Source organism: Strigops habroptila, chromosome 21, assembly GCF_004027225.2.
Source record: "Strigops habroptila isolate Jane chromosome 21, bStrHab1.2.pri, whole genome shotgun sequence".
Lineage (NCBI taxonomy): Eukaryota > Metazoa > Chordata > Aves > Psittaciformes > Psittacidae > Strigops > Strigops habroptila.
In genome coordinates, this window is record NC_044297.2 from 18,612 (window position 1) to 37,500 (window position 18,889).

Below are 18,889 nucleotides of genomic sequence, written 5' to 3' on the forward strand. Positions count from 1 at the left end.
CTTCAATCTCTTCTCTGTTCCTGAGGTTCATGGACTCAGCCCAAATACACCAATGGGGCTCATTAAAACCCTGACGAAAACCCTGTTGCTTTTGTCATGTCTTCTAGATTGTCTTCCAGGGAATTGGGGAGGTTTCCAAGTGGAGGAAGACTACAAAAAGCTTCTGAAAAGAGTTATCTGAAAGTGTTTATTTTATTCCTTTTCAGTTTAGAAATTTCTATTCAACTGCAATTAATCCTGAGTGTCTCTTCCAGAGGCCTGGACAGGCAGGAAAAGCAGCCCTTAATGTCCAGCGCTGCACCTCCCACCTCGCTCCTCACCTCCCCACCCAACATTGCTCTCATCATTCACGTGGCGTGAGGAGGAAGCGGGATCCAGCAGTGGCAGCATCCAGCTGGTGGCAGTCCCTGGCCCCGAGCCTGCCCAGGCCTGGGGGAGCCCTCACTCCCCGCTCTGCAGTGGCTGCCCCAGGCAGCCCTGGGCTGGCTCCAGCGCAGAGCTGCTCTCCTGGGGAGCCCCCAGCTCCTGCCAGGCCACCCTGGGGCGGCTGGGGGGTCTCTCTGCCCCCCTGCGCGATGGAGGGATGTGGGCAGGGGGAGGGAAGGGCAGTGCAAGGGACGGGACCACGCCGGGGAGTGTCACAGACCGGGTCACAAAGGGCCCCGCTGTGACCCGCCGCCGAGGGCGTGAGGGGCAGGGCGTCCAGTGCAAGCTGGACCTGGAGCTGGGATAGTCCCTGTGCCAGGAGCTCTCCTGCTCTTGGGAGCCTTCTCTTCAGCTCTCTTTGGACCCAGCCTGGATGTGCTGGGCTTCCTCCAGCTGCCATGGCCCTCAGTGTGCGGAAGCCCACCGGGCACTGCGGAAGGTGGGAAGGAGCTGGTGGGCTCTGGCCACCCCTGCGCAATCCTGACTGCGGCAATGCCCGCGGGAGCCCCTGTGCTCCCACAGCAACAGTGCCAGGACAGGAGCTGCTGCTGGGCCTCCCCTGCCCTTGGCAAGCACTGCCCCAGCCCCAGCAACACTCGGGAGCTGCGCTTCCTCAGCCAAATAATGCTGCTCCCAGCTCCGTGCCCATCCAAAGAGCCGAGCTCCAAGAGTGCAAACATCCAGCCCCTGCTGCCACAGCAAAGGGGCCAGGACAGGGTCAGTGTTTAAAGCCAGCCGGCAACTCAGCGCCAGCAGCCGCTTGCTCAGCACCCGGGTGGGATGGGGAGGAGGATGGGAACAATGTAAAACCCAAAGGTGGAGATGAGAACAGGTCAGGAACTGAAATGAAGTACAATGTAATATTGGTATTATTGTTATTAAGAATAATGGAAACAACAAGGGGAGAGATATGGAACCAAAAGGGGAAAGAAAGCACCAAGAGCCAGCAGTGATGCTCAATACAATTGCTCAGCACTTGCTGAGCCACACCCAGCCCGACCTGAGCAGCGACCCGTCCCTTCTGGGTGACTCCCCCAGTTTCTATGGCCTGAGGTGTCATGGGCCCACCGGGCTGAAAAGCATCTATATTAGAAGCTTAGCTTAGCGCTGAAGATCCAGGTGCTCAATGGGGACCCCATGGTGGTCAATGGGACCTCATGGTGGTCAATGGGGACCTTCTTGTGGTCAATGAGGAGCTCATGGTGGTCAATGGGGACCCCATGGTGGTCAATGGGACCTCATGGTGGTCAATGGGGAGCTCATGGTGGTCAATGGGGACCCCATGGTGGTCAATGGGGAGCTCATGGTGGCCAATGGGACCTCATGGTGGTCAATGGGGACCCCATGGTGGTCATGGGGAGCTCATGGTGGTCAATGGGGACCCCGTGGTGGTCAATGGGGAGCTCATGGTGGTCAATGGGGACCTCATGGTGGTCAATGGGGACCTTCTTGTGGTCAATGGGGACCTCATGGTGGTCAATGGGGACCTTCTTGTGGTCCTTGGAGACCTCATTGTGGTCAGTGGAGACCTTCTTATGGTCTTTGGGGACCTTCTTATGGTCCTTGGAGACCTCATTGTGGTCAATGGAGACCTTCAAATGGTCCTTGGAGACCTCATTGTGGTCAGTGGAGACCTTCTTATGGTCTTTGGGGACCTTCTTATGGTCCTTGGAGACCTTCTTATGGTCCTTGGAGACCTCATTGTGGCCTTTGAGACCTTCTTATGGTCTTTGGAGACCTCATTGTGGCCTTTGGGACCTTCTTGTGGTCCTTGGAGACCTCATTGTGGCCTTTGAGACCTTCTTATGGTCTTTGGAGACCTCATTGTGGTCAATGAAGACCTTCAAATGGTCCTTGGAGACCTCATTGTGGCCTTTGAGACCTTCTTATGGTCAATGGGGACCTTCTTATGGTCTTTGGGACCTTCTTATGGTCCTTGGAGACCTTCTAATGATCCTTGGGGACCTTCTTATGGTCTTTGGAGACCTCATTGTGGTCTTTGGAGACCTCATTGTGGTCAATGGGGACCTCATTGTGGCCTTTGAGACCTTCTTATGGTCCTTGGAGACCTTCAAATGGTCTTTGGAGACCTCATTGTGGTCAATGGGGACCTCATTGTGGCCTTTGGGACCTTCTTATGGTCCTTGGGGACCTTCTAATGGTCCTTGGAGACCTCATTGTGGTCAATGGGGACCTCATTGTGGCCTTTGAGACCTTCTGATGGTCTTTGGAGACTTCATTGTGGTCCGCGGAGACCTCATTTTGGTCAATGGGGACCTCATTGTGGCCTTGGGGACCTTCTTATGGTCCTTGGGGACCTTCTAATGGTCCTTGGAGACCTCATTATGGCCTCAACAGCCACCTATGGTCATCTCCAAGGGCCTTCCTCATGGTGGCTCATTCTCCACCCCCCCCCCATACCTGTAGTAAAGTTACTCCCCCGTTCCTCCTCCTCTTTGTAGCTGGAAGCCACCAGAGAAGCGGGTGTCCAAGCTCTCCGTTGGGCCTCCAAGAAGCTCCAAGAGGCCCAGGAGAAGCGGGCAGAAGAGCTCAAGAAGCTCCATGAGCAGGAGAAACAGCACATCCAGGTGCTCGTGTCCTCTAGTGGTGGCCTTGGCCAGGAGGACAAGGTGGAAGGACCTCCCATAGGAAGCTGGAGACCACGAAGGGGGTTGGAGAAGAGAAGAGCGAGGAGATGGACCTTCAAGAGGGGGGGGGGACACAAGGGGTTGGTGGCTTCCAAGCAGCCCTTGAGGTGGCATCTAAGGAAGTTCTTCCATGCTCCTCAATGGGACCTGGTGGATCTTCTCACCTTCTTGGGTGTCCTCCTCGCTCTTAGGTCCTCAATGGCCACCATGAAGCGAAGCTCCAAGGACATCTACAGAGGAGCAAGGACCTTCTTGAGGACCTCAGGACCAAAGGTATCCTCATGGTGGAGATGAAGATGCGCATCAAGAGGGTGGAGGAGGTGGGTCCATGCGTCCCACCGCTGGCAATGGGGTGGGAGACACGTCAGAAGGTCCAAAGTGAAGTGGTTGAGGTGTCTCCATAAGATTCAAGCTCTTTCTGGAGCTTCATGGAGGTGTCCATGAGTTCTTGGTGGGGTCTTCTCCTCCAGCACCTCCTCATGGCTTTTGGGGTGGAGATAGGACCCAAAGGAAGCCCTCAAACTACTTTGGTTTGGGCCTCAAGGAGCTCCATGGCCAAGGTGGACACGTGAGGGATGAAGCCATCTCCTCAATGGTGGCTTCCAATGGGTTGGACCTTCTGGAAGTGGGTTGGACCTTCAGGAGAGGAGCATTTGGGGCTCTGCTGATGGTGGCTTCAAGGTGGCTTCAAGCTGAGGAGGTCAAAGGAGCTGGGTTTTGGGGTCTCCTCGTTGTCCACGTGGAAGGTCCACCCCATCTTCTCCTCTTGGTCCATGGGGCGTGAAGCTGGGCAGGTTCCTCATGGAGTTCCACCTCCTTCCTTAGGAGAAGCAGCAGCTGCTGGAGAAGAAGGTGATGTTGGAGAGGAAGCTTCAAGAGGTGGTGGCCGGGCCTGAAGGTCACCAACGGTGGGTCAAGGTGTGGGGATAAGGAGCTTGTTGGGGAGGTGGAGGCCATGTTGGAGCATGTGGAGATGGGGACCATCAGGTGGGGAACATCATGTGGTGACCATGTGGTGACCATCATGTGGTGACCATAAGATGACCATCACATGGTGACCATCAGGTGGTGACCCTCATGGTGGTGACCATGTGGTGACCATGTGATGACCATCACGTGGTGACCATCATGTGATGACCCTCTTGGTGACCATCATGTGGTGACCATCATGGTGGTGACCATCATGTGGTGACCATCATGTGGTGCCCATGTGATGACCATCAGATGACCATCATGGTGGTGCCCATCATGGTGGTGCCCATCATGTGATGACCATCAGGTGGTGACCATCATGTGGTGACCATCATGTGGTGACCATCATGGTGGTGACCATATGATGACCATCATGGTGGTGACCATCACGTGGTGACCATCATGGTGACCATCACGTGGTGACCCTCATGGTGACCATCATGTGGTGACCATCATGGTGGTGACCATATGATGACCATCAGGTGGTGACCTTCATGTGGTGACCATCATGTGGTGACCATCATGGTGGTGACCATATGATGACCATCAAGGTGGTGACCATCACGTGGTGACCATCATGGTGACCATCACGTGGTGACCCTCATGGTGACCATCATGTGGTGACCATCATGGTGGTGACCATATGATGACCATCAGGTGGTGACCTTCATGGTGGTGCCCATGTGATGACCATCATGGTGGTGACCATGTGGTGACCATCATGTGGTGACTATCATGGTGGTGACCATATGATGACCATCAGGTGGTGACCATCAGGTGGTGACCATATGATGACCATCATGGTGATGACCATCACATGGTGACCATCATGAGATGACCATCACGTGGTGACCATCATGTGATGACCATCATGGTGGTGCCCATGTGATGACCATCATGGTGGTGACCATGTGATGACCATCATGTGGTGCCCATCATGGTGGTGACCACGTGGTGACCATCATGTGGTGACCATCATGGTGGTGACCCTCATGGTGACCATCAGGTGGTGACCATCATGGTGGTGACCCTCATGGTGACCATCATGGTGACCATCATGGTGGTGCCCATCAGGTGGTGACCATCACGTGGTGACCCTCATGGTGACCATCATGTGGTGACCATCATGGTGGTGACCATATGATGACCATCAGGTGGTGACCTTCATGGTGGTGCCCATGTGATGACCATCATGGTGGTGACCATGTGGTGACCATCATGTGGTGACTATCATGGTGGTGACCATATGATGACCATCAGGTGGTGACCATCATGTGGTGACCATATGATGACCATCATGGTGATGACCATCACATGGTGACCATCATGAGATGACCATCACGTGGTGACCATCATGTGATGACCATCATGGTGGTGCCCATGTGATGACCATCATGGTGGTGACCATGTGATGACCATCATGTGGTGCCCATCATGGTGGTGACCCTCATGGTGACCATCACATGGTGACCATCAGTTGGTGACCATCAGGTGGTGACCATCATGGTGGTGACCCTCATGGTGACCATCATGGTGACCATCATGGTGGTGCCCATCAGGTGGTGACCATCACGTGGTGACCCTCATGGTGACCATCATGTGGTGACCATCATGGTGGTGCCCATGTGATGACCATGAGATGACCATCATTGGTGGTGCCCATCAGGTGGTGACCATCATGTGATGACCATCATGGTGGTGCCCATCATGGTGGTGACCATATGATGACCATCAGGTGGTGACCATCATGTGGTGACCATCACATGGTGACCATCACGTGGTGACCATCAGGTAGTGACCCTCACAGTGACCATCATGTGGTGACCATCATGTGGTGACCCTCTTGGTGACCATCATGTGATGACCATCATGGTGGTGACCCTCATGGTGACCATCATGTGGTGACCATCATGTGATGACCATCATGTGGTGACCCTCATGGTGACCATCATGTGGTGACCATCAGGTGGTGACCCTCACAGTGACCATCATGTGGTGACCATCATGTGGTGACCATCATGTGATGACCATCATGGTGGTGACCCTCATGGTGACCATCATGTGGTGACCATCATGTGATGACCATCATGTGGTGACCCTCATGGTGACCATCATGTGATGACCATCATGTGGTGCCCATCACGTGGTGACCATCATGGTGGTGACCATCATGTGATGGCCACCATGTGATGCCCATGGAGGCCCCATGGAGACCTTCAACCTCAAGAGGGCACCAAGAGCCCTGGAGAAGGCCTTTGGGCAAGGACCTGGTGGGACGGGACAACAGGTGGTCCTTAAGGCTTGACCATGGGCTCTCACCCATAGGTGCCTTCATGTCCATGAGCAGATCTCCACCTTGAAGGAGCAGATCTGCCACCTCCACCGCCTCATCCAAGGCCAGCACCGGCACCTGCACGACGTGATCCAGGAGGTCAGGATGGTCTCCAACCCTTGGGAGATGTCGGCTTGTAGCTTTTACGTCTAGGTGTTAGCCATGAGCATCTTCTCCTCAGCCCAAGGGGTTTGGCCTTTGGGATGGAGATGACATCCCCAAAACGGGGTTTGAAGGGAGTTATGGGCTCCACCAGCTTGGAGAAGCTCTTGAGGAGCATCAAGTCCAAGCTTCGTGGTGGAACCAGCCCTTGGGAGCTCCATCGGAAGCTGTGTCCTGAGTAGGAGCTTCTCTGGAGGCATCCCCCCTACTATTGGCTTCATGTGAAGCTGGTGGAGCTCCTCCGAGGAGTAAAGGCAAGAGGGAGAGAGGCTGCGACAAGGAGGCGCTTTCCTCCTGTTCTACTCTGGCTTTACTCACCCTGTCGGGAGGGAGTAAAGCCGTGTCCCCCCTGAGCTTCCAGCCCCACATCTCCTCCTGGAGGTGCTCCACGGTTTCCATCCCTTACTTGGAGGCCCTCCTCCAAGGAGAGCTTTGCCACTGCTTCTGCTCGCCCTAGAGATGACTTTGGTGGCTCCAAGCCCCACATCTCTCACGACCTTCGTGGTGGAACCCATAGGCAGAAGAGCTGAGGCACCAACTCCAGAAGCAAGAGGAGAAGATCGAAGAGCTGGGTGAGAAGGTGGCTCTCTTGGAAGCCCAAGTAAGGGGGTTCCTCAAGGAGCCAAAAGACCTCCTAAAGGGCCACCCCAAACCTCTCTGTGGAGGAGCTGAAGGTCTCTTTGGCTTCTCCTCGTAGAACCAAGAGCTCCGGGACAAGGTGAGGTTCTGGAGCCACCAACCCAAGAGGAAGGTTTCCACAGCGGTAGGGATGGAGTAAGTGCTTCAAGAGGGCTGTGGGGCAGGGGGGGTGGTGGTGGGGGTCACGTCACCCCAAAGAGACCATGTACTCCAGCAAGGAGGTCAACCGAGAGCATCTGGAGAAGCTTTTGGTTGCATTCAACATTGTAGTAGATGTAAGTGGAAGTTGCTGCATGTAGAAGGGGTTTGAAGTAGTAGATCTGGAGGTTTCTCCTCTTGAAGGCACCTCTTCCACTGGAGAAGGACCTTGGCCATGTGGGGACATGGGTTTAAGCTGAAGGAGGAGAGATGGAGGTGGCATCTCGGGAGGTTCTTCACCACGAGGGTGGTGGGACATTGCCATGGGGTGAATGGAGAAGCAAGCTTGGAGCAACCTCCTCTAGTAGAAGGTGGCCTTGTTGGATCTAGGTGAGCTTCAAGGTCCCTTCCAAGCCATCCCATGATGGCCATGGACCTCCTTCAGGTGTAGTTGTGGTGGGTTTAAGCCTGGTTTAACCCTGGTGGGGTCTATGTGACCTCTGTCTTCTCCTGCTTCCTTCTGCAGCCCCCCAAGAGACCTTGGAGTATCTCCTTACTTGATGCTCACCAAGCTCTGGAAGCAAAAGACCTAATGGCTACCTCCAACCTCTATCGGGCCTTCTCCGTGGTGTAACCTCCATCTCCTCCATAGTTACTCCCTGTAGCTGCAGAGCTCCACGGGGAAGAAGAACCTTGAAGGCAACGGAGGTGGTGACCTCCTTGGTGGCCCCCCAGCCCATATGTCACCATGGTCACCTTGGGGGGGTGGAGAACGTGGTGGCCATGACCTTTGGGGGGGCATTTACTCCATGGTGGCCGCAGCATCTCCTAAGTGGAGCAGCACCACCACGTCCTGGTGGCTTGAGGAGGGAGCAGCACCCAAGTGGTTCCTCAAAGCTTCTACCTGCACCCTATGGAGGCCACCTGAGAAGCTCCATGGCCTTACTCTGTCTTCTCCTCCTTGACCATTTGGGGCTGAGAAACCCATGGTAATAAAGGTAGTAAACCTTTAGTAAGGCTTCAAAGGAGTGCGTTCCTTAAGCTAAGGAGGTGCCTTCTTCAGCCATGGGGTCACCTCTGAGCTTGGCACCTCCTGAGTGAGGAGGAGGAGGGAGGTTGTGCTTGTCCCAACACAATGTGGAGGGGGGGGTTCTCCTTCTTTACACACCCTTTACAACAGGGAGTTGTCCCCTTTCCTTGCCAAGGAGCTGCGACTAAGCTCAGCTTCAAGCCATAGTAGCAACTCCGGGCCTGGTTGCCAAGTCCTCCCTCCTTTTCCTTGCTCTTCCCTAAGGTGAGAGTAAACCCGGAGTAAGTAGCTGCGACACCACCTTTACAAAGGGACCTTTATTCTACAAAGAGCAGTGTGGGGCCGGAGCTGGGGGACACAATTCCTCAGCGGTGGAACACGAACCTGCTCACCAAGGAGTAAGGAGAAGCCACGGTGGTATCCACGGAGGAAAGCAAGTGCCAACGAGGGCCACGGAGCTTCCACATAGTTTACACACACTAAGAGGAGCATAGAGCTGGTGGAGAAGGGACGGAGCCACCTACCCGGAGTAAGCTACAACAGTTACTCCACGAAAGAAGGCCGGAGTAGCCTCCTAAATAGACTGTTATTTGGCTTACAAAAGGAGTTCCACTTAGTAACTTAGGAGTTGCGTGTTGGGTTTCCCTCTATTCCTCTTGCTTTTCCAACTATTGCTTTACTACACCCTGCTTATGTTGGGAGGAGGAGAACTATGAGGAAAGAAGAGGGGACAACCTGGTTTCTACTCCTAAATGAGGTCTCCAAGAAGCTGGTTGAGAAACGGACCCGTTTGAGGGCTTCACAGCACTTACTACTTAGTTTCTCCTCCTGTTCTATGTGGAGAGAGTAGGTGGAACCTCCTTGTAGTGGTCACACCTTCCATAGCCTCATAGTACGGTGTGGAAAGGACCTTCAAGCTCACCTAGTTCCACCTTAGGACACCTTCTACTTGAGCAGGTTACTCCAAGCTCCCGTCCCACATCTACTAGTAGTAGATGGAGCATTCCCCACTTCCAGCGCTTCCCGCTCTCCCAGGAAGGAATTCCTTGGATCCAACCTAAATGTCCCTTGTTCCACTTGGAACCTTGTCCTCAAGGTTGGAGCAGGGCAGCTTGAAGCCACTCGCTGCTTACTCCACCTTCCTTTACTCCTTTGAGTACTACCCATCGGTTCCTCCACGGAGCAGCAACACATGAGCTTTAAGGTCCTTCCCATTCCAAACCATTCCAGGATTAAGCTGCGAGTTTGATCCTTGACACCCTCGTAGCAACTATTTGGTTACTCGCCCCGTGCTTTCGCTACTACAGGTAGTTTGCCCTGTTAAACACACCAAAGCAGTGAGGAAACATCCTTTGAGGAGGAAACACGCCTCCAAATGGGAATATCTCCAGTTTTGGGAAGGCCTGAACCACGTGAGGAGGTTGAGAATGGAAAATCTGGGATCAAATACATGGAATTCTGCAATCCTGCCCCCCCAAAAGACCCATTTTGCCCCCTCCAAGTGCTTTGTAAGTCGCTTAAAGTGCAGGAAACACAAAGAGAGACCTGGAAATCCCACCTGGAGTAAGACGCTCCTACCCAGAGTAAGCTACAACAGTTACTCCACAAAAGAAGGCCGGAGTAGCCTCCTAAATAGGCTGTTATTTGGCTTACAAAAGGAGTTCCACTTAGTAACTTAGGAGTTGCGTGTTGGGTTTTCCTCTATTCCTGCTTTTCCAACTATTGCTTTACTACACCCTGCTTCTATTGCTTCCTACTACACCCTTTCTGCGCTGCACCCGTGAGTAAGTTCCACCCTCGGCGCTGAGCTCCTTCCTACAACACGCTCCTCTCTACTCACACCTTGTGGCTTCCCATCATTCCCAGCCTCCGTATCGCTCATGGAGAGGGCTTAGAGAGGATGAGGAAGCCGGTTCCTGGTAGGAAACCCGTTGTTGGCGGGGTCCAACACCACAGAGGTGGGCTCAGCACAGAGGGTGAGTAAGTCCCTACTCAGCAGTGCAAAGAGCTACAGATCGTTCCCTAGATCCTATGGGTTATCCAAAGGGAAAGCGGGAAGGGGACGGCTTCCTCGTGTAGAAGAGGGGGTTGGATTCTGCTAAAGGTAGGAAGTTACTCCACAAAATAGACTTACTCCGCGTCCACATTAGATCCTCTCCCTTGGAAAGTAATCCCTGCCGCTGGAGAATTCCCTCCAACATTCCAAACCCTTGGAATCTTGGCAACACCAGAGGTGCTGCGCCATTCCCCGATGCTTCTTTACCCCATTCACCGCCCCCTTTCCGCCCCATAGACCCAACTCTCCCCCCAAAGCACAAGCCACCCCATTCCCAAACCATTCCATAGGGATGGAGCCACAACATTCCTTCCTCAGTGCAAGCGTAAAGAGGCCACGTCGTGTCTTTTGTCTCTTTCCTTTGGAACTCAAGGAGTAGGAACAACAGGATGAGGTGGAAAACCAGCCTGGCTGTGGAAAACCACCCATTTTCCCTGGAATTCCAATGGAAGGAGCCAAGTTTTCCCTTCTTTCCTTAGAAAAATAAAGCTACTTTCCTCCATTCCCTAACCTGATCCCAAGAAAAATAAAGGCTGGGGAATGATGGGGGGAGGAAGAAAAGGGAAGAGTTTTCCAGGAAGGTGACACCAGGAGCAAACCCTTCCCTAAAGCCCAGCTTGGAATGAGAACCCATTCCCATGGGAACAACAGGATTTGGCTCCGGGAAGGTGCTGGGAGACTTGAGGGCCACCTTCCCATTGCTTTTCCCAGGGAGGTTTAGCAGGAACACTTCTTCTCCTCCTTCTTCTGGCCTTGGGTCATATCCAGCATTCCCGATGTTCCACCATTGGTTGGGATGGAGTTTTGGCTCTTGGCCACGCATTGCTCCATCCTCTTCATGATCAAGTCCAGGAGCGTGTCCACAGCCTGCTCCACGTTGCACCCGGTAGCAGCGCTCGTCTCTAAGTAGGGGATCCTACAATGAGAAGGTGGAGGGTGGCTTCCGAACCCTTCTTCCTATGTCCCAGAGCTTCGGAAAACCATGGAATTGGGGTGGAAAAGCCCTTAAAGCTCAGCTGGGTGGGATGAGATGAGGATTTTGGGACGAGGGAATGAGATCTTAGGATGAAAGGCTTCTCCTTGAGGGTGGTGGGACATGGGAATGGCTTGAATGGAGAAGCTGGAGCTCCAAAGCCACCTTGGATGGGGCTTGGGGTGAGCTGACCTACTGCAACGTGGCCTAAGGCGGACCTTCAGCTCCTTCCTGACCCACCTCATCCCATGGGAATGGTTCATTTCATCCCTATGGGGCTGAATCGCTTCTTCCACCGTGCTCCCTCCTTGCTGTAGTAGCTCCGGGCTGTGCTTCCAAGGGTTGTAGATGGGATTGGGCTGTGGATGGAGCTTTTACTCACCCGTATTTCTCTGCCAGCTCCTTCGCGTGCTTCTCGGGGACCTCCCTTTGGTCGCCCAAATCGCTTTTGGTGCCCAACAGGACGATGTCTGGGTGCTCGCAGTAAGCGTTGGCTTGGAGCTGACCTGTGAGTAACAAGAAAGGCAATGGGGGGAAGCACCGTGGAAAGAGCAAGAAAGGGGAGGGCGGGAGCCCAAACGCTGCTTCTTGCGCCCATAATAGCTCGAGTAGCCCTGTGATACGTTGAGTAGACCCATAATACCTTGAGTAGACCCATAATACCTTGAGGAACCCTGTAATACCTTGAGTAGACCCATAATACCTTGAGGAACCTCATAATACCTTGAGTAACTCCACAATACCTTGAGTAGCCCCCTTGAGGAACCCCATAATACCTTGAGTAACCCCTTAATACCTTGAGGAACCCCTTAATACCTTGACTAGACCCATAATACCTTGAGTAGACCCATAATACCTTGAGGAACCCCCTAATACCTTGAGGAATCCCCTAGTATCTTGAGGAACCCTGTAATATCTTGAGGAACCCCCTAATACCTTGAGTAACTCCATAATACCTTGAGGAACCCCATAATACCTCGAGTAGCCCCATAATACCTTGAGCAGCCCCCTTGAGGAACTCCATAATACCTTGAGTAGCCCCATAATACCTTGAGTAGACCCATAATACCTCGAGTAACCCCATAGTACCTCAGCTCCATAATACCTTGAGTAGCCCCATAATACCTTGAGTAACCCCATAATACCTTGAGGAACCCCCTAATACCTTGAGTAGCCCCATAATACCTCAAGGAACCCCATAATACCTCGAGGAACCCCATAATACCTCGAGTAACCCCATAATACCTTGAGTAGCCCCTTAATACCTCGAGTAACTCCATAATACTTTGAGTAGCCCCATAACACCTCAAGTAGCCCCATAATACCTTGAGTAGCCCCATAACTCCTCCTCCCACCCCAACCTTCCCACATCCAAAGCCCCTCTTCCACCTTCCTGGTGGCACCTTTAAGCCCTGGCAGCTCCTCTCAGGTCTCTCCTCCCTGTAGTAAAGGGCGAGAAGCACCCCCCCAACCCATTCCTCACGCTCTGGGGCTGCAGCCAAACACGTGGGGCAGGAGGAGCTTCTCCTCCATCTGCCCCATAGGAGAAGACCTTTGTCCTTGGTCTTCTCAATGCGCAGCTCCTGGTGGCACCTGGGGAAGCCCAAATCCAGCAGGAAGGTCCCAGGTGACCACTTCTACTTCTCCTTCTACTCCTACTTCCCATCTTCTACTCACTCATCCAGTTCCTGACGTTCAAGAAGCTCTGTTGGCTGGTGAGGTCGAACATGAGGAGGAAGCCCATAGCATCTCTGAAGAACGCCGTGGTGAGGCTTCGGAACCTAAAGGTAGGAGAGAAGGACCATGTCACCATCAGGTCTTCTCCTATGGAACCACTTCTCAGCCCAACTCAAAGGAGGAAAGCCAAGAGGAGCTCCAAAAACCTCCTGAGATGTAAGATCTTTGGTGGGACAAAGAGCTTTGTGCTGAAGGACTCCTTGGAGCTACGAGGAGTAACCATGGATTAGGCAGGGAGTAAAGCGGGAGGTCAGCTTCTCCTCGGTTGGACTGGGATGGAGGGAGTGAGAAGGAGAGTCAACTACTGATAGTAGACACAGAGTTGAGGGACCTGCATTACTCCGTGGAGGCAGTAGGAAGGAAACCCAAGGATGAGTAGGGAATGAGCAGGGCCACCTTCTACTAGAACAGCTTACTCCAAGCTGGCCTTGAAGATGGCCGTTGGAGCTTCTCCATTCAACCCATCCCAACGTCCCACCACCCTCGTGGGGCAGAACTTCTCCCCACATCCCACCTAACTCCTCCCTCTTCCACTTGGAAGCCCAAACTCATCCCATCCCTCCATCCCTTGGCCAAAGCCCTTCTCCTTGGAGCTCCTGGGCGCTGCTCTAAGGTCTCCTCTGAAGCTTCTCCTTACCCACCACCAAGTCCTTCTCCTCAAGGCTGCTCCATCCAACCTCTTGTCCATGGTCAGAGCAGTGGCAGGGCTTTGTTCCTGGGAGATACTTTAGGTTTTCACCTCCTGGTCTCCCCCCGAGGCCTGAAATACTCCAGGTTTGCTTTGCACCGAGGTCATCTCCATTACCTTTCTTGGCCAGCCGTGTCCCAAAGTTGGAGATGGACCTTGAAGGCTTTCCCTGGAGCTCCATTCGTTCCTCTGCTGTTGTAGACCTGGAGGAGAGAGTCCCACGAGCGCTCATAAACCTGGTGTAAGCGAGGAGTAAGCTCACACCTTGAGTTGCACCCACCTCTGAAAGCTGCTCCTCGTAGTATTTACACCCCGAGACCCACCCAAGCGGCTCTTTGAAGGCCAAGTGCTCATGTTTAAGTTACTACCACTTTACAACCTGGTTTAGCAACGTGCCAAGCAAGATGGGTTGAGTTGTGGGGCTGCTCTTGGAGCCATTTGCAAGCTTCTAGTAGGATTAACTCCTCCGTTGACTTCTGGTGGACATTAAGGGCAGGAGAAGCCAGAGGTGGGTGAAGTCAAGGCTGGACCATGTGGCTTCTCTGAGGTGGGTCAAGAGGATCTCAGCACCTTCAAGGGGCCCATATTGTCCTTCTCCTTGGACCAGGAGAATATGGACTTCATGGGACCAAGCTGTGGTTGCCCCATCCTTGAGGTGCTCAAGGTCAGCTTGGACAGGTCCAATGGAAGGTGTCTCTCCCCATGGAACCACATGAGCTTGAAGGTCCCTTCCATGGCTCCATGTCTACACCCAGAGGTGGCAGTGACCTTGGAGAAGAGGAAAACCTCCTCCACCTGCTTTGGTGTCCTTCAAGGCATGGAAACATGAGGTTCCACCTTAAAAGCCACCTGAGATGGGCTTTCTCCTCCACTTCCCAAGTATCTCACTCCCAAAGGGACACTAATAGGAGAAACCTGTTTACAACCTGGAGTAGAGAAGCTCAGCTTCAACCTGCCCATGGCCTGGCCACCACTTCCATGGCCTGAGCTTCCATGGAGGTGATTAGGAGTAAGGGAAGATGTAATCCATGGGTCTTGTGCTCAGGAGCCCCCTTGAACCTCCATCTCCAAGGTGACAGCAGCGTGAAGAGGTTGCCACAGGAGATGGAGGGGGATGAAGGACCCAATGTCCATCTACTCCTGGTGTTCTACTTGGAGTAACGGGACCTTAAAAGCATGGCAGGAACAGCTTCAGCTCTGGGGGTGACAACGTAAGAAGGACCTGGAGGTGTTGGAGCAAGTCTAGAGGAGGCCACCACAATGGACAACCTCTTCCACCACGCTCCCATTGAGGAACTTCCTCCTTGGGTCCAACTTATGGGTCCCCTCTTTCCCTTTGACCCCTTGTCCTATTGCTGCGGCCCATGAGGAAGAGCCTTTCTCCAGCACCTTTACTCCTTGTTGTAGCTTCTACTCCAGGAAGCTGAAGCCAGGAGAGACTTGATGGCTCCTTTGCCCTCTTGTAGCGTGTAGCTACCACCGCTTGGAGAGGACTTCAAGCTCCTTGACCTCCCTTTGGGCTGGAGGTAGCTTGAGGAGCACTTCCTCTAGAGGACACCAGTGTGGGGCTGGGCAGGACCTGCTGGTGGCCCTATGGGGCTGCTGCTGACCCAGCCTTGAATGAATCTATGGGTCCTCTTTGGGTGCAACTCTTCGACCCACTTCCAAGCCAAGAGCCACCTCCTACAAGGTTACTCCATGCTGGAGCACCATAAGAGGAGCAAGAAACCTCCATAGCAACCTGGTTGTTGAACCTCAACGAGCAAGAAGCCCCCCAGAAGGTCCCATAAGAGACAACCCACCACTCGTTTCTCCCTGAAGTCAATCCCTACTGTGGTGATGAACTTGGGGTTGAACTTATTGTCTGTGTATCTATAGAGGAAGGTGGTCTTCCCAACTCCGGAGTCTCCAAGGGCCAGGAGCTTGATCAGGTAGTCGTAGTCTCCATCAGTCATAGTGGTGGGCTTGAGGAACCTATGGGAGAAAGGAGGAGAACTGAGGAGTTTGGGATGAGAAAGGACCTTCATGGACCTTCTCCTCACCAAGAAGAAGCAATGACCACAGGAACCTTGGGGATGAATGGAGACACCTTCTCTTAAGACTCCTTCTGAAGAAGCCATCAGGTTCTCCAGGAGCCCACGTCCTCTGGAGAAGACAACCCAAACCCTTCTTATTGGAGCCAAGAAGAAGGGTGGTGGAAGCTCTGGAAGCCCAAAGGACCATATGGTGGCCTCAGAAGGTTGTGGACATCATTGCAGATGCTTGTCCCTATGTAAAGAGCAGCCAAATGACCCGGAAATCATGGAATGGGTTGGGATGGAAGGGTTTGGGATGGAAGTTCTCCCCCATAAAGGTGGTGGGACATGGCCATGGGTGGGCTGGAGAAAGTGGGGCTGCCCCATTGCTGCTTCAAGGAGCAACTTGCTCTAGTGGAAGGTGACCCTGGTGGAAGTGGCTTGAGCTTGAAGGTCCTTCCCAAGCCAAATCATTCCAGGATTCCATAGAAATCCCAGCCCCTGTGGTGTGGGTCCCCCCATGGCATGTTCCTTCTGCAGCTCTAGTAGTCCTCCACCAAGGAGAAGACCTTCTTGTTGGCCCCTCAACCTCCAGGCTGAGCGTAGCAGCACGGAGAGGAAGCACCACTTACTCCACTGAGTAAAGCCTGAGGACAACATTCCCCTTTAGGTCACATCAGCCCTTTAGGACATGTCTAAGGGCAGGGACAAGCATGAAGATGACCTGTAGGAACCTGTGGGGCAGCTTCTGCTGCCTGGAGGAGTCCTACTACTAGGAGTAGCCTTGGATGAGCACATTTGCCTTCTCCAATCACTTTTCCTGGTTGGAAGCTCAAGGTGGAGCAAGAAAACTCCATCTTCTCCCGGGATTTGCTTGGAATTCCCTTTCTCTTCCCCAAAATCCTCCATGAAACCCCTAATCCTACACTCCCTATGGGGCCAGCCCCCCAGCAGCACTTTGGGGTTGAACATTCCCACTTTCCTTCCACCAGGTTGGAGTTGTCCTGTCTGGAACAAGCACCAGCTTCAACATCGACCCTGGTGGAAAGCAGGTGGGAAGTCCTCTTCCTCCTCGGTGTAAAGTCGTAGTAGCAGGAGGAAGGAACCTCTTGGATCATCTGTGCCAAGGCCACCTAAAACAGGGTGATAGGAACATCTCCAGGTGGGTTTGGGAGGTCACCAGAGAAGAAGGCCTCTCAAGAGGGAGAAGTTCTTCCTCATGGGGAGGTAGAACTTGAGATGGTTCCATTTATGACCATTGCTCCTTGTCCTGGTGCTGGGCCCCCCGGAGAAGAAGCTGGGACCATCCTCTTGGATGATCCCATCTCAATCCTTTCTTCTCCAGACTAACCAGCTCCACCTTCCACATGTCCTCATAGATGTTCTCCACACCCTTCATCATCTTTGGGGTCTTCTCCTTGTCTGAGGAGCCCCAAACTGGTCCCATGGTAGCCCCACTAAGGTGGAGTAGAGGTGGAGGATCACCTCCCTTGGATACTATTGACCAGCCCCACTCCCAGCTCCTCCTCAGCTCATCCGCTCTGTAGTAGGTCACCCCCCAACCTGTTGGTCCTTGAGCTTCTCCTCCCCTTCCTCTTGCCCTTGGAGAACCTCAAGAGGTTTCTCTCCACCCATTTCTCCAACCCATCGAGGTCCTACTCCATGGGACATGTCCAAGTGAGGCCTGATCCCATGGAGAACCCCATAGGGAGCAGATGGACATCAAACCCACACACGCCGTCACGTTGGACACCTCTTAAGCAGATGGTCTGAAGCATGAAGATGGATGAGGGAAAGCGGCATTCCAAGTGGGAATGATGTGGGAAAGCCCATCTGGTTCTATAGGGCCACCATCCCCTTGAGTAGGTTGCTCCAAGCCTGGTCCACCTTGACCTGGAGCATCCAGAAGAACTGGAGGAGCTTGAAGGTCCTTTCCAAGCCAACCCATTCCATGCTTCCCAATTCCAGCTGAGGGGAAAGGTCTTTTCCCTCCCATCTTCCTGCCTCCTTGTGATGGTCCTCCTGGAATACCAGGATACCAGCTTCACAAAGTCCTCTCCACCAGCACCTTCTGCTCTCATAAGGACACCAAACCCACGGCATCCCAAGTCCTCACATGAGGTTCTCCTCCCATCTCCTTCAAATGAGTCCTTCCCACCCCATTCCAGCCTGGAATACCATGGAATACCGATGGATTGGAGGAGCACACAAGCAAATGACAGGCTTTGAGGGAAAGAATGAGGAAGGAGTTAGGAGCTACCACCAGGAGTTTAACACTGCAACCTGTGGGAATTAGCCTCGAGATCCATAAGGATACCTCAAGATCCATAAGGATACCTCAAGATCCATGAAGATACCCCAAGATCCATAAGGATCTTGTGTTTTGGGATTACAGGGTTTGCTCCCTATGTGATTCCAAGGAATTGCTTCCAAAGGCTGAAGTGGTTTAGGTTGGCTGGAGCTTGGTGGAAGGTGGCTCTTTGGTGGATCTACAGGAGCTTTAAGGCCCTTTCCAAGTCATTCCATGAGCCACTTCCCATTCCAGCCACACACTCGGGGCTGAATCCCTCAGAGCCACCTTATTCCTTTGGGAAAAGAAGAGCAAATCCCAAGGAACCAGCACGACGAGTAGTTGTAGTTTCCTACGCCGTGCTTCCGAGGCCTTGCTCCTACTTTGCTCCAACAGGAAAATCAGCTTGGAAAACCCAGCTTCTCCCAAGGGAAAATCCCAACTCTCCCCTTCTCACATGTGGAATTTGGGGTTTTAAGCAGGAAAAGCTTGGAGATACACATGGAATTGCCTCAGCTTCCATGTCCTCAAGGCCATGGAGATGCTTTCGACCCCGACATCATGGATTTCAGACTGACCACGTTGGGCTTGAGTAGTTTCCAAGCCTGTTGTTACTCCAGGTTGGAATGTTATTGCTTAGCACAATCCCAGTGCTAGGCAACTCCTTTTACCTCCGGGAATTCTTTATCCCATGGGATGAAGCTGCTTTAAAGGACCTTTAGAAGAGGCAAACGGCTTCCCCGGTGCTCTGGGCATCTCTTCCCATAGGAATTCCAGTGCCTA

The 18,889-nt window shown here is 53.2% G+C and overlaps 1 protein-coding gene and 1 long non-coding RNA gene across 12 annotated transcripts in view; both read right to left on the reverse strand.

Moving 5' to 3' along the window:
- Window positions 1–8,649: 8,649 nt before the first annotated feature.
- LOC115618499 (ras-related protein Rab-27B-like) overlaps window positions 8,650–18,889 on the reverse strand; it is a 13,653-nt gene continuing 3,413 nt past the window's right edge. Inside the window, exons 1-7 of one of the 3 annotated variants that reach the window (XM_030510132.1) lie at window positions 15,904–17,767; window positions 15,833–15,838; window positions 15,604–15,775; window positions 13,919–14,004; window positions 13,054–13,157; window positions 11,759–11,882; window positions 8,650–11,319 (exon numbers count right to left, since the gene is read on the reverse strand). In XM_030510132.1, coding sequence (XP_030365992.1) covers window positions 11,121–11,319; window positions 11,759–11,882; window positions 13,054–13,157; window positions 13,919–14,004; window positions 15,604–15,756 — 666 coding nt within the window. In that variant the 5' untranslated portion in view covers window positions 15,757–15,775; window positions 15,833–15,838; window positions 15,904–17,767 and the 3' untranslated portion in view covers window positions 8,650–11,120. The other 2 variants (XM_030510134.1, XM_030510131.1) reach the window with 2 other exon arrangements.
- LOC115618503 lies at window positions 12,012–12,715 on the reverse strand. Of its 9 annotated transcripts, none has more exons than XR_003994820.1 (4): window positions 12,406–12,605; window positions 12,333–12,372; window positions 12,163–12,232; window positions 12,012–12,089 (listed from the first exon to the last, which is right to left on the reverse strand). It is a non-coding gene; the product is annotated as an uncharacterized LOC115618503 (long non-coding RNA). The 9 variants fall into 9 exon arrangements; XR_003994822.1 differs by having other exon boundaries at window positions 12,163–12,192; window positions 12,313–12,372; XR_003994815.1 differs by having other exon boundaries at window positions 12,043–12,089; window positions 12,143–12,192; window positions 12,313–12,372.